A 14,658-nucleotide genomic window follows, 5' to 3' on the forward strand; every position below is an offset into this window, starting at 1 on the left:
AATACAAAACTACAAACCCCAACTCTCCATGAACCTCCACAGTATCGTCCTCAGCTCTCTGATAGCCTCAGCGTGGGCAAGAGATCCGCCGCCGACGCACTCAACAATCAAAGACACTCTGGCGTCATACATCCCATACTATCAGAAGGAGCCACAGACGTGGATGCAACAGAAATTGGCCTCTGTAGGAAACACGCACAGCAATGCCCCACGGAGTCAAGGTTCTTTGATTCTCATTATTGTCATTCCCTTGTTTTGGTGAAGTCGGAGTGCTGGTAAAGTCCTGAACGCTGGGAGAGTTCTCCCTCTTCCTTTCTCTTGTCGATATTTGGTTCATTCACTACATAGCTTATTACATTCGTTTTCAATGTGGTAGCCCGTAAGTGTAATCCGGCTTACTGTCCCTTGAGCAGCTCGGCTTTTCTGTTAGCAATGATCACGTCCACGTCTCTGAGAACGTCCTGTCGGAATCCCAGGAACGAGGCAATCTCAAACAGCACAAAGAAGGGTGCCAGAACCAGAGCTTGTCGCAGATTGTCCAGCAGTGCGGGGGCTCGCTTCTCGTGGGCGCCGTGTCCGTAGAACTGGGCCAGCCAGGAGAACACAAACAGGATGCCGGCCAACATATTGACCGAGCCAGACTCAGGGCCCCAGGTGAGTCGGGGGAAGTAGGCGCAAGCGGGCAGCAGAATGGAGGCGGCCAGCAGTCCAAAGGGAGGGTCCAGCCGGAGGTACACGTAGTTCATGTAGATGGCTGAAATCATACCCCAATTGAGCTGGCTGAGCACCCAAGGGTTTGAGGGCAGAGGAGCACCGATTTTAGAAAGAAATGGTACCACCGAGAGGTTGGTCAGCAGCAGGTATGTGGTGAGCAGAATGATGGGCACGCAGATGACATGGATGACCACATTGACGGGGTTGCCTTTGTTAGTTTATATATTTTGTACAGTGTGGTGATTGATATTGATTGATGTTGGTTGATGTCGATTGATACTGATTGATGAGTTCTGTTTGTATTCCACTGTGTTCCGACTCGTTTTGCTTGCGCCCCTCCTACTCACTGTGATAAGCCCGGTAAAAGGCGAGCTGGTTTTTGAGGTCGTAGGCTCCGACCTTGGCGGGTTTGGTCGTCATGGTTGTCTTTGAGTTGTGAGTGAATGCCAGTGATGTGAATCAAGCAATGCTGGTGTTTAGCTTTGGCCTGCCTGTTCCATATTAATAGCGTCAATTGTAGCGATCATCATGTGGTGTGGGGAATAGAGTTTGGAAACCCCTCACCCCATATTTTGGGGGGACGATTGGTGAGGTGGCTATCTGCATGTTTTCGTGGAAGCTGTGACTACAGTACTACAAGTAGTAAGCGGTGTGATCAATTCATTTGGTTGGCTGATATAGTACTCTCATCAAAGTAATCTGGCAGAGATTTTCCAGCGCACGCTACTGGTCAATCGCTCAACCAGGTCCCGCTGGATACACACATCCTGATTGAGACATCGGCGATAGTCTTAACTCCACCCTCCACCACCCTCTCTGTCAGACCTTTAATTAGCAGCAAATGCCTGGGTTGAGGAGGGGCTTGTGAGCCTCGGTAGAGACATGCAGTTGAAAAACTGCTCTTGTGGTCGGTGTCATAGACAGAGACGACTCATTGACTAAAGTATGTACTGTATGTACAGTAGCGCCTCTTGCAACGCAACTTACTCTTTCCTGTCGGCGGTTCCACTACGAGTACTTGTAGCTACAAGTACTGTGACTATTATAGAACATGTCCAGTAATATGGCTACACTTTGGGCTGACACATTTCCCTGCAATAGACTTCCACTGAAAGTCGGCGGGCGTTCTGGACTGAGATTTCCCTCTCAGATTCTCATATGCAGGAAGCAAGCATTTGCCACCGGCCATTGTAGCAGCTCCAGCCACGTGACTGAGCCTGTTGAAGTCGAAATCCAACAGAAAATCTCAAACAATTTCCGCTGGAATGGCCCCAGAGCCGAATATTACTGCTATCGAATGCTAGACCGCCTATTTCCAACGCCCCCAATATAGACTTCGATGCACCCCACTCAATTTGCGCAGACACGAGACTGGACGTGATTGTTGTTCCTGAAAGAATTAGGCAACGTTATCGAGGTTTGGATTTCGGCGTGGAAATATTTATAACGACTCTAGAGAAATGAGCATAGCAGCTGGGATATAGATAACAGAGAGATTATCTATTTAGATACCTGATATACATTTATTTTAAAATTCAGAACTTCTAATTAAGAATTTGTGTCAATAATGAGACCGTGAAATAAATCCATCTTCAATTAAAGTTGGTATTTGGGACCGTTTTGGGCGTGTTTTGTGGGGGGTGTTTTGGGGGCACGCGTCTTACGCATTCCTAACATAGCAGGATCTTGGGTCCAAAGACCCCTTTGACCAGAAAATCCTCACATACTTGTACTCGCAGTTGAATGTGTACAATGAGGATGAAACCAAGAATACAAAGTCCCCCAAAACCAACCAGAAACCATCACTCACGCGTCTTGTGATGCATATTATTATGAGAGTGGGTGCCTGGCATCTGACAAGGAGTGAGAGCTGATTTCGTGTTACAACTTAGGCCCATCTACTATCTAAACACATATATACCCTCTAAAATATAACAAGTCAAACAATAAATACTTTTATCTATATACAAGGAATCCCTTAGTCAACCTCCTCAACAGTGGGACCCTCGCCGCCACCAGGAGCGGCTCCAGAACCAGGCATACCTCCTCACCTCCTCAACAGTGGGACCCTCGCCGCCACCAGGGGCGGCTCCAGCTCCAGGCATGCCTCCTCCGGGCATTCCACCGGGAGCACCACCGTCAGCTCCGTAGAACTTCATAAGGATGGGGTTCGCAATACCCTCGAGCTCCTTCTGCTTATCGGAGTACTCTTCAGTAGCACCGGACTGAGTAGCATCGAGGAACTCAATGGTCTCGTTGATGGCCTTCTCAAGCTTCTCACGCTCGGCCTCGTCAACCTTCTCCTTGAACTTCTCCTCGGAGAGAGTGTTCTTGAGAGAGTAGGTGTAAGACTCGAGGCCGTTCTTGGCGGCAATTCGGGCAGCCTCCTTCTCGTCCTCGTCCTTGTACTTCTCAGCGTCGTTCACCATTCGCTCAATTTCCTCCTTGGAAAGTCGGCCCTTGTCGTTGGTGATAGTGATTTGCTGAGTCTTACCAGTACCCTTCTCAACAGCGGAGACGTTGAGAATACCGTTGGCATCAACGTCAAAGGTGACTTCGATCTGAGGAACACCACGAGGAGCGGGGGGAATACCGGACAGCTCAAACTTACCAAGGATGTTGTTATCCTTGGTCTGAGCTCGCTCACCCTCAAAGACCTGAATCAGAACGCCAGGCTGGTTGTCAGCGTAGGTGGAGAAGGTCTCAGACTTCTTGGTGGGGATAGTCGAGTTTCGGGGGATGAGCTTGGTCATAACACCGCCAGCAGTCTCGATTCCAAGAGAAAGGGGAGCAACGTCAAGGAGCAGAATATCCTGAGTGGAAGAGGAAGTGTCACCAGAAAGGATGGCAGCCTGGACGGCAGCACCGTAGGCAACAGCCTCATCAGGGTTGATAGATCGATTCAGCTCTTTTCCGTTGAAGAAGTCAGAAACGAGCTTCTGCACCTTGGGGATTCGAGTGGAGCCACCAACAAGGACAATCTCGTTGACTGAGGCCTTGTCCATCTTAGCGTCCTTCAGGACCTTCTCAACTGGCTCAAGAGTGCCTCGGAAGAGATCCTGACAGAGTTCCTCGAATCGGGCTCGAGTGATGGAGGTGTAGAAATCAATACCCTCGTAGAGAGAGTCGATCTCAATGGATGTCTGAGCGGAAGACGAAAGGGTTCGCTTAGCTCGCTCACAAGCGGTTCGCAGTCGTCGGAGAGCTCGCTGGTTGGTGGAGATGTCCTTCTTGTGCTTTCGCTTGAACTCCTGAACAAAGTGGTTCACGAGTCGGTTGTCAAAGTCCTCACCACCGAGATGGGTATCTCCAGCGGTGGCCTTGACCTCAAAGATGCCGTCTTCGATAGACAGAAGAGAAACATCAAAAGTTCCTCCTCCAAGATCGAAAATGAGCACGTTTCGCTCGCCAGTCTCCTTCTTATCGAGACCGTAGGCAATGGCGGCAGCGGTAGGCTCGTTGATAATTCTCTGAACATTCAGACCAGCAATAAGACCTGCGTCCTTGGTGGCCTGTCGCTGAGAATCATTGAAGTATGCGGGAACGGTAATGACAGCGTCGTTCACCTTTGTTCCGAGGTATCCCTCAGCAGTTTCTTTCATCTTGGTGAGGATCATGGAAGAGATCTCTTCGGGGGTGAAGACCTTGGTTTCGCCCTTGAATTCGACCTCGATGTTGGGCTTTCCAGCCTTGTCGATAATCTTGAAGGGGAAGTGCTTGGCGTCATTCTGGACCTCAGGGTCGTCGAATTTTCGGCCAATCAGTCGCTTGGCGTCAAAGACTGTGTTTGCAGGGTTCATGGCAGCCTGGTTCTTGGCAGCATCACCAATGAGTCGTTCAGTGTCGGTAAAGGCCACAAACGAGGGAGTGGTTCTGTTTCCCTGGTCATTGGCGATGATTTCGACTCTGTCATTGGCGAAATGGGCCACACAGGAGTATGTGGTTCCAAGATCGATTCCTACTGCTTTAGACATGTTGTTGTAATGTGTTTCTTTCGTTTTCTTTTGTGTTTGTGATGGCCTATTTTCTGTGGCAGACACCCCGACTTTTAATAGTGTCCACGGTTCGTGATCTTTCTCGAAGGTGAGGGAATGTGGGATAAGAGATAATATGGAACCTTAACTTTATCTGTAGAACAACCTGGAAACTTCTGGAAGACTGGAGAAATTCGTTGAAATTCGGGTAAATTCCAGATTATTCTAGAAAAAATTGAAACTGCAAAACTTCAAGTGTATCAACTGTCAGCCATGATAAACAACCGGTATAGCAGCCCCTGTGTGGTTTTGTGGCGAGTGTTGAAGACCACTGTGAAAGGTATAGTGTACATGTATACTATAGCTATCGACACCAAAGAAGGTAACTGGTACCAGTACAAGTAGCAACATCAACAGAACTCCACTCTCTGAGGGTCGAGAGGTTGGAGGACAGGTTGAGATCAGTAGAAAGATATGGAGCGAACATTCATCCTAAATGATGAAGAGTGGTCAGATACAGCCTAAGTCTTAGCAGTGTCAAGGACTGATGGTGAGTGGACACCTAGCATAGAATCGAGAGAGATTACGTATTAATAATTTCATCCAGCATAGATTATAGCGCTACTCACGTAGTACAGTACTGGGTAAATGGTCGTACTTTTCGATACAGTACAGTCAATGTACATACATCATAACACACCAAACACAAACCTCCCTGTCCTCCTCCTTATCCGAAAGAGACAGATGTTAGGAAGGAAGGTGGAACCTACGGTTCAGATGGTTCTAAGAAGCCAACAACACAGCTCTGCAGTCTGCTACTGACTCTCACGCCCAATGTTACGGTACATACGTGGGCTCGTGGTGAGCAAGGTTGCGGAAAGTGCCCAACGGCGGGTCACAGGAGTCCTTGTTTGCACAGTACAGTATGTACAGTATGTACGTACAGGTGTACGGTGATAAAAGAGATTAAGAGATTTCAGAGAGGATAAATGAGATCCGATCTAGGGCAGATAGGAAATATTGTTTATTAATTTATATCTTATCATAATTTTTATTTGATTGCAATTGTTTTGTTTAATTCCTTTCTGATTATATAGACCGTATGGCCCTGCTTGGGTCTTCTCTTTATGAGTTCTCCACCTATTGCTCGATGCAACCGTAGGTAATACCGTCATACCTTGATCGATGCTATGAGAGTTTCAGTAGAGAGCCAAGCACGGCAAAGAGAACTTTTTCATAGTAACGGAGACTCTCTTCCAGGCCCCCTTAGATTCCACTCATCGACAAACTCCACTAATGCTTCGTAATGATGTCCACTATTACCCCTCAACTCTGTGTCTATGTAAGGAAGGTCTGTATGTATTATACATCAGTGATGGTCCCTGGACGACAGCATTAACTTACATTCCCCTCGTGCACTCCAATTGCCCTGATTTAACCTCCTCCTTCAAGTTCGGTCATTGAGTTGCCTACAGAGCCCATTACCCCATTACTCGTACTTCTATTATCTTGCTGCAGTCAAGCATATGTTTTCAGGCACTGTCTCAGACGTTGTTCTCCACCCCATCCTTAGCTGAGGACATCGTATAATAGCTCCTTGGCAACATGTCAGTGATCGATCGTCCCTTTGTGCATGCTTTACTACCCACATCTGGGGTGGTATCGGAAACTTTGGTACAGATACTGTCTCCTAAGCAGGACAGACTCTCAATGACTTCCAGGTCTGGGTTTCAAAGGACAGAATAATGGGCGCCATTGGTATCTTTGGCCAGTCTGGCTATGATGACCCCACCAGCTCTGTTGTTCAGGGTCTTGCCGACTCTGGAAAGATATCCCGGGCTATCTACTCTCTCAAAGCTGAGAAGCCTATTTGGTGGCGGAGCAAGGCTACCGAGGGTGTTACCAACAACGTCTACTACGGAGGTTTTGACCGAGCCAAGTATGAGGGCCCCCTGACCACCATCAAATGTGGACATCATGGAGGTTACGCCATGCCTCTTGGTGGTCTATCCATCAAGGGAGAGAAGGTCCATACCGCGCGAGACCACCAGAATGTTCTGGACACTGGAGGGGTCGCTCTCATGCTGCCAGACAGCACCCTCAAGACCCTCTCCGAGAAAAGAGGTGGTAGTGGTGTCTGGGAGTCCCCAGGCTACTTCAAAATTGAGTGTGGCTCCAAGCCTGAGATCACCTACGAGTTCGGATACACAACGATTGATGTCGACTTGTCTACCTATGTTCGTGCCTCTCCCTACGGAGGCTGACGATTAAAGTGTGTCAACAATGCTGACGACAACACAGATTCTGCTTAACGGTCCCTCTCTTATCTCCAAGGCTCTGGTGATTTACGATAACACCCGAGATACCATCACCATCGTTAAGGCCAAATACACCGACGAGTCTGATGTTGTTGAAATTACTGGTGACATTCCTGGTACCGTCAAGTATGAGGACTGGGTCGCTGGAAAGCCTCTTGCTGTTGCCTCTTCTGCTCCTGCCTCTTCTAAGACTTCAACCATCCTAGCTTCTTCTTCTTCTTCTTCTTCTTCTTCTGTTGCTCCCAAGAGCTCTTCTGTTGCCCCTCCTTCTTCTTCTGCAGCTCCTCAGAGCTCTTCTGTGGTCCTCAAGCCCTCTTCTGCAGCCCCCACTACCTCCAAGGCTGCTCCTCAGAGCTCCACTCTGGTTGTCAAGACCACTTCTATCCAGCCCGAGCCTCAGCTCTCTCCTACTCAGGCCGAGCCCTCTCCTACCCAGCAACAGTGGTGCTCTTGGTTCGGCACCTTCTGTATCTCTTTTGACTCTTACGAAGCCACTTCATTTATTTTTTTGCTTCTATCTTCAAATATATTATATATTATCTTCAACCAATTCCAAGTAAAATAGTACATACTGAGTAACTTGAATGCAACCATAGCTGTTGCTTGATCTTTAAGTGAAAAGAAAAACAAACTGTGACACTGATTGTGATGTCTAAAGACATGAGTGCTGCCCACGTAGTTGTTGTAGCTACAACCGGAACTGCTTATCGTCAAAGCGTTCATTCATTACATATTTTTAATAGGCCCTGTTAGTGTCCACAGGTTACCAAGAAAAAGACTCCTCAAAGTAATCGACTCGATCGGTTTGAGACTCAATGTTATCACACATACTCTTTCTTGTGTCATCATTGAGAACGGGAGGGCCACAGACGACAATGGCTGTAGATCCCGGGCACTCGGAGAGATACTGAGGAAGCAGATCGGCCATGCACGGACGGAAGTGCTCGACATGAAGGTTCTCTCGCGTGGAAGAGGTAATGGAAAGCTTCTCGGGGGACTTAGATTCCAGCTCGCAAGCTTCCTCGGCCAGCTCCTCAGCCAGGCCTTCTTTCTTATCGACCTTAGTGATGTACAGATTGACCCTGACGCGGGGGTCGGCCAGCAGGTACTCGAGCTCGTCTCCGAACCACTCAAGACAAGAGTCTCCTCGAACAACCCAGGTGAAGATGATATTCTTACTGACCGAGTTTGCTACAACTCGCTGGGCATACGAGTAGGTTGCAGTGATACCAATTCCCCCAGCAATGTAGATGGAAGAGTCGTACTTGCCTACAGGGTGCTTGGATCCGTAGGGTCCCTCGATGAGCATCTTCATGGACCGTTTTCCTCCAGCTGATATCAGTCGGGTGGCCAGCTCGAATGTGATGCCGTCCTTGGCCTTGAGAAGCAGAGTCATGTTGCCCTTCTTGAGAGCTTCAGGAGACTGGTAGATTGTGAAGGGATGGGACTCCCAGAACTTGTTTCCGGACAGGAAGTAAATATAGACATGAGAGCCTGGGTAGACGGACCATAGTTTGGAGTAGGGAATTTCAGCCTTGATGATAAGCTGCTCTCGGTCGACCAGAGTGAAGTCACCCGTTAGAATTCCGCCACAGTAAACAATTCTGGCAATTCGAAGGATTCGATCAAATCCCCAGACAGCAATAGTAGCCCAAACCCACTGCATCCAGCCAATGGTCCAGCAGTGGTACCACAGGCCTACAACAAAGAGGATGCCAAACACTATATGGAGTACAAGGAAAATCTCGTACCATCTGGATCGGAAAAAGTGCATGGCTTGCAGAAGCATCAGGGAGCCAGCAATGGTAGCCACAGTTCCCAGAATCCAGTAGAGTTCAGCGGCGTCTCTGGCCAGCTCGTCTCGGCACATCCAGGTCCAGATAATTGAGTGCAGAATGGCGTAGATCATCATGACTCGAGAGGTCCATCGGTGATAGACATTGAAGGTGTCGAAGGACCACCCAGTCAGCCACATGAGAAAATTGTTTCGTCCAGCAAAAAGGAAGACAATGGGAGCCTGGGTAAAAGACATGATTCCGGTTCGGTCAGCCAGGAATCGTTCCAGTTGAACACCCCAGGTGCCAGCCTCTTCATAGTCATCGTCAAAAGGGTAGGAAGGGAAGCATAGGACAAAAGCCATGATTAGATAGCCAATAACAACCAGGGACTGGATTCGTGTAGGGGTGGCCATCTTGAGAGGATCCCATCCCAAAGGTTGAGAGTGCTTGTAGCCGAAGAGAGCGGGCAGAGATATGTGCTTTCTGAACTTGTTGAAGCCAACCTTCTTGTAAAGACCAAAGAAGGCATTCTGAGAAAAGTTGAAAAAGACACCAAATGCAAAAATCATAGCCCAATAGGCCAGCAGAGCCACTCCGTACCAAGTAGCATAATCCAGGTTGATATAGTGGGGCAGAATCTCTTCGTACTCCTCTTCCCAGTGATCATGGTCAAAAGGCACAGGTGCCCAAAGAACAGCAGTTGCATTCGCAGGCTCCTCGGCAACCAGAGTAGCGTTCTTGAGCCACTCATCGGTCATCTCCTCAGTCAAGTAATCGGGACAAGTCTGGATAATCTGCTTCCGCACCTGAGTGTCATAGTGCTTTGGTTCAATGGCTCCTTGGTAGCACAGTAGCTTACTCTGGATGTAGGGAACAACTGCGCAATATGCGGCGGCGATCTCCTTACGGCTGCTCTGGGTGTTTCGACCGAACTTGGGCATGTCAAACTTGTAATGACCGATCAGATGATCACAACCGAGGGCGGCCCAGTATGCCTTGTTGTTGACTCCATCCTGACGTCGGTATGTTTTGGCAGACACCATTGAAGCGCACAGAAACGTCACCAGCACCGTGGAGACTTTCATAGGGGGAGATTGTCGAGATTGATGAGATAGATTATCATCTTATCTTCCCCTTTATATATCTGGATCTCATCTGATTTATTCTTCTTCCATCTCATGCCGGATATTGAAGTTCAGCTCCGCCAAGAAAAGGTCCTCCGACATGCCTTCCGAGATGTGTTCCGAGGACAACGAAAGATGTCGGCACTGTGCTTGGCGGATCAGAAATTGGCTCGGTTATGCAGGGTCAGTTAATTGGCGAAAGGGGGAGTTTTAGATGATGATACAGTCAAATAAAATGAGGTAATTACTGAAAATATATCTATACATGTATCTTTGAGATATTTATCTACTGATATAGTTTTTATTTTAGCAAGATTTTTCTATCAACATTTTTCTTTCAGAATCCTGAAACGGCGTACAAACTTAAATAACACCGTGTGTGGGAGCTTTGATGGCTTATACGAGAGACGTCACTTGTCACCTCCTTGAATTTAAATCATCATCGTCATCACTAGCCTATATGTCATAATGATGCCCCTATACAATCTAGTAGAACCTGTGTGATATCATAACCTTTGGACGACCGAGACCTGGTCCTGGTTCCGACGACAGTCAAGTCGTCCAATATTTTTCCAATAACACTGCGATGCCAAGACACCTGGGCGTCCGCATGGCACCATACATGTCTTACACTCGTTTATTGCTGCCTGAAATGGTCGGATCAAAATATTGAGTCGCCTCGGATCCATTCGTGCCGGGGTGTTTATCTCGATATTTGGTCATATCAATGCTTTTATATTGTCAGGAAAGCATTCTTATCGATGTAATGTGTTTAATGTTCATTGATTTTTGATCCCCTACTGTCACCGCAGTTTCTGCCCTCCAGCGGTCTTCCGACATTAGCTCCGACTCCGACTCCGATCTGATTTGATTGATAATTTTCAATCAGACTTTCCGATGATCCAGAATAGTACAAAGGGTGAAACACCAGCCGCGAGTAAAACGTCGGCGAAACTGCGGTTAATTATGAGAGCGTAACTCGTCTGAACTCGTACAGACATTATGGATCTGCAAGATGAGCCGTTTGCTGTTGAACATGATACTTGTCACAAGTGATACAAGTAGCAAGCAATAATGTCAATTTTTTCCGTTTCATACATGGATTCCCGGCTCCAAGTAGTGCCGGGACACTTCCTTCGGTGACCTAAGTCATGTACACAACAGAGAGACTGAGAGCACTAGACTTTCTAAGCCATAGGTTGAAGTGCTGTACAGTATATAGCTAATTACGGAACTGTACGCATTGTACATACTGTACTGTCCATGTGTTTTTTTTGTTTTGTCTAGTAGCTTAGGGTAAGCCTCTAAACCTCGATAGCACCTAGATGTCTCCAAACAGACAAAAACGAGATTCCTGGCACTTGACACGAAAATTGAAAGCGAATCAATTCCTCCCCAAATCCAATGTTGTTTCTATCCCTGCGTTCGAGTTGTAGCTATCCGACACTTTCCCGAGTCTTCTGGAAGTTAATCATCCCTAATTACCCATGTGTGGAAGCTCTCCTTGCGCGAGTGTGGGACTGGCTGAACGGTCTGTCCTTTGACCTTGTAAGTGTACTCCGTAGGTTTCTGGAGCACCCTCTGACCCCCATTTGGTATCAGTTTACCTCGTATGGCGGCTTTTTCGTTGCTCTCAAACCAAACCCATATCAGTCTTACTCGGTGTGCATCAGTCTCCAGCTTCAACGTACTGACAGCTCCGTCTTTTCTGCATGTCTTACCAGCTCTAGGTAGCGCAGAAAGACCATCTCGGAAAGACACCCTAGATAAGAGTCTTGCATGTCTCTATGTTTGGCTCTTCGTTGATGCAAGCTGACAGTCCTTGGCTCCCTGTCTTTCAGCTGGTGGGTGGTTCCTGGTATTTCAATCAATGCGCATCGAAGTCCAAGCCAAGCATGGATATGGTCAAATATTGTTATTGAAACTCTCATGTATTGCCTCAGCAGCAAACTTGCTACAAGTATTGTTTTTTTCATCAACACCTCTTTCCCGCTGTAGGCAAGGACTGAAAAACTAATTTTTTTTATCTATTTTATCTCTAATTCTTAAAAGATGAGTTGAAACGATTTGAGATTTTTGTTAGCAGAGATATCCTAACTTACACAAATAGATTCTAGTTTGTCGACTCAAGAAATCCAGACCTACAGAATGCATCCGAAACAAATAGATATGCCGTCAGAATGTACAAGTAGTAGCGAATCGTGGTCATCTGAAATTTAAACTCTAATTTAGTGTACAAGTGTTTTTTTTTGTTATTCTGACAACCTTGCATTATCTCCATTCAGGAAACTCAGATCAGATTAGTAATCAGTTTTTCCTGTTTCTCGTCGACCAGCAAACTGAAATAGAGGTGTCTTTAATGAATCAATAGCTGTGCACACAATGGACTTCATACTATTGTAATATGGTAAGCTTCAGCCGATTATATTTCTCATTACTGAAACTGGATCTAAACTGGAACAGATGTGCCATTAGAGGGCTACTTGAACCAGCCAATATCCCATTATTAGTATAGTAATATTGCAACTGATAAATACCATGACCCATAACTTACAAGTATCCTTCCTCCTCATGGCAATGTGTGTTCCACGAGATCACGCTTGTGTATATCTATGTAGGCCTTTGGAAGGTAGCTATTCGTACTCTGAGCTACTTGTACTACATATGTGAGTCATTAGCTTTAGTAGACATTTATTACCCCAATATCTCGATTAGTATGGTTAGTTAGCATGTGTGATGAACAATTAGACTGTACAAAGCCGTATTACAGCCTAGAATTCTCAGATGTGCTATCTAGAGTCTTTCGTCGATCCCAATCAGCTTTGACTCTGGTGATCTCCTTGATGATTTCTCGCTTGTCCTTGTAGGCATTTCCCATGGTGACCCGATAAAGCTCATGGTGGAGGTGCTCGTCAATCTTTCCCTGGTCTCGATACTTGGCAAGGAGTCGTCGAATGACTCTCTGTCGCCGCATCCAAAGTACTAGCTGGGGCACCTTTGTGTGATTGTTGATTGTTATGTTCTTGTTTGCCGTCATGTTTTCGCTTGATGAGGTTTGGTGTGTATTGGAGAGTGAGGTTGATGATTGATCAGGTAGGGCAAACCAATCGGCGATTTCTGAGTCTTCAAAGGATCATAAATTCTTGAAAACCAACTTCTGTTTCTGGATATATATACCATGAATGTTCTGCAAGAGTCACCAAGCCTTGCGGTCACTAGGGCAGTTATGTGTCACGAAGTTGGGACAACTAAAGACTCATTGCTATTGAAGATCATAAGTATTATTGATGTGATATAGTTAATTAACAACTTACAACCCACTTCTAGAAGCTATGTGGACCAACATACAGTTCAGTATTTAGTTGGCATTACCAACTAACTTTAGAAATTAGTTGGGGACTTCTCAATAGCTTCATGTAGAGAAACCCATCATATTCGTGTAAGCGTACATTCATTTCAAGGTTAATTCTTTCACGGCAAAGTTATAATTAAAAGAATGTATATGCAAAGAAAAAAAAAAAAATAGGGACACGGCGTTCCGATAGGTAGCACACACCCTTCGGTGTGTGTGCTTGCCTCATTCACCAGAAAAGAGATTCTAGATCAGTGGACAAAACTATCTACAAGATGGACATCTCGTCTACGACCCAGCTGATTCCTCTCATTACTATGTGGTGACATCTCATCATTATGTGAGGAATTATCCAGGTATTACCCTACCGGGTATTACCTTCAACAGCTACATGGCTCACATCTCGGTTTACAGCAAATGTAAAGGCTATGTATTCATTCAATAGCTTCAATAACCCCTATCAAGGACACGAACAAATTATGTGTATCGCCGGTTCAAAATTGCTAGAGCTCGACAAATCAACCATTGTATGTCCTCGCCACCGCGTTGCCTCGGTTACTGGTAAAACTTTAATTCATATAGACCACGTAGTTCTGGTGGTTGAACGAGTTCTGATTCAGAGCCAACGAAGGGTCACTGAGAAATTTCAGCCCACAGGGTCGTTCTCCGTAACTGATCTCCGGGTACAGGGACTTTCTGCTGGGCTTGTTGATGTGGAAGAGATCTCCGGCTTGCAGAAACATGTCCACATCCTGCGTCCTAGTGATACCCATAATTTCGTGAAACCTCTTCCCAAACAGGATCCAGCTCGTTGTATCCCACATGGTTATCTGTGGTTATGGGAATCCGTATTGTGTCTGGACCGCTTGTTGCCATTGCGTCAATGGTTGTATCGTGGCTGGCTTTCACGGGTGGTATATTACATATCTACAGTAAAGTATGGGTGGTATGTCACACTATTGGAGTCTCGAGAACTTTATTTGCGTGCTCCTCCACGTATTAAGTTGAGCGCATACATACAAAGAAATAGAAGCCGAGGACAATACATACTGTACCTGTAATGCAGCTGCATCATTGGGGAGACCAGAAGATGGTATTTTTCCCGGATTGTATCGACGCGGAAAGGCCTTGTACAACGTGTTTTCGTGCTCGTCGACACCTGGTTCTGTGCCACTATCACTGTTTCCCACAGTGGGTTGAGGTTATCATAGGTTCCCAAAGAGGGAGTGCTAACCTGTGAATCTTTGTTACATCATGCATAAGCTGACTGATAAGGATCTACCCTATAAACTGAAACGTGCAGCTCATGTTCCGTCCCATAGTCAGGTCTTTGACATAAAACCAACACGCGTAAAGAGAAGGCCCCTTTTCGCGTCACTTTTTTCATCTTTTCAGCCA

The 14,658-nt window shown here is 46.5% G+C and overlaps 4 protein-coding genes and 1 pseudogene across 4 annotated transcripts; 1 reads left to right on the forward strand and 4 right to left on the reverse strand.

Annotated features, from left to right (window-relative positions):
* Positions 1-395: 395 nt before the first annotated feature.
* On the reverse strand, positions 396-1,134 carry YALI1_E41610g (uncharacterized protein; the record flags this gene model as incomplete). Its single annotated transcript, XM_504796.3, has 2 exons — positions 396-922; positions 1,062-1,134. The coding sequence occupies 2 exons, from the start codon at positions 1,132-1,134 to the stop codon at positions 396-398; spliced, it is 600 nt and encodes a 199-aa protein (XP_504796.2).
* A 1,571-nt stretch (positions 1,135-2,705) lies between these two features.
* Positions 2,706-4,688, reverse strand: YALI1_E41647g (uncharacterized protein; the record flags this gene model as incomplete). The annotated part of the gene is made up of 1 exon (XM_066094464.2): positions 2,706-4,688. The coding sequence occupies one exon, from the start codon at positions 4,686-4,688 to the stop codon at positions 2,706-2,708; it is 1,983 nt and encodes a 660-aa protein (XP_065950536.2).
* A 3,081-nt stretch (positions 4,689-7,769) lies between these two features.
* Positions 7,770-9,869, reverse strand: YALI1_E41699g (uncharacterized protein; the record flags this gene model as incomplete). The annotated part of the gene is made up of 1 exon (XM_504799.1): positions 7,770-9,869. The coding sequence occupies one exon, from the start codon at positions 9,867-9,869 to the stop codon at positions 7,770-7,772; it is 2,100 nt and encodes a 699-aa protein (XP_504799.1).
* A 3,521-nt stretch (positions 9,870-13,390) lies between these two features.
* On the reverse strand, positions 13,391-13,646 carry YALI1_E41734g (Misc non-coding; annotated as a pseudogene).
* A 42-nt stretch (positions 13,647-13,688) lies between these two features.
* YALI1_E41737g (uncharacterized protein) lies at positions 13,689-14,321 on the forward strand (the record flags this gene model as incomplete). The annotated part of the gene is made up of 1 exon (XM_068283197.1): positions 13,689-14,321. The coding sequence occupies one exon, from the start codon at positions 13,689-13,691 to the stop codon at positions 14,319-14,321; it is 633 nt and encodes a 210-aa protein (XP_068139298.1).
* Between the last annotated feature and the right edge of the window lie 337 nt (positions 14,322-14,658).

Source organism: Yarrowia lipolytica, chromosome 1E, assembly GCF_001761485.1.
Source record: "Yarrowia lipolytica chromosome 1E, complete sequence".
Lineage (NCBI taxonomy): Eukaryota > Fungi > Ascomycota > Dipodascomycetes > Dipodascales > Yarrowia > Yarrowia lipolytica.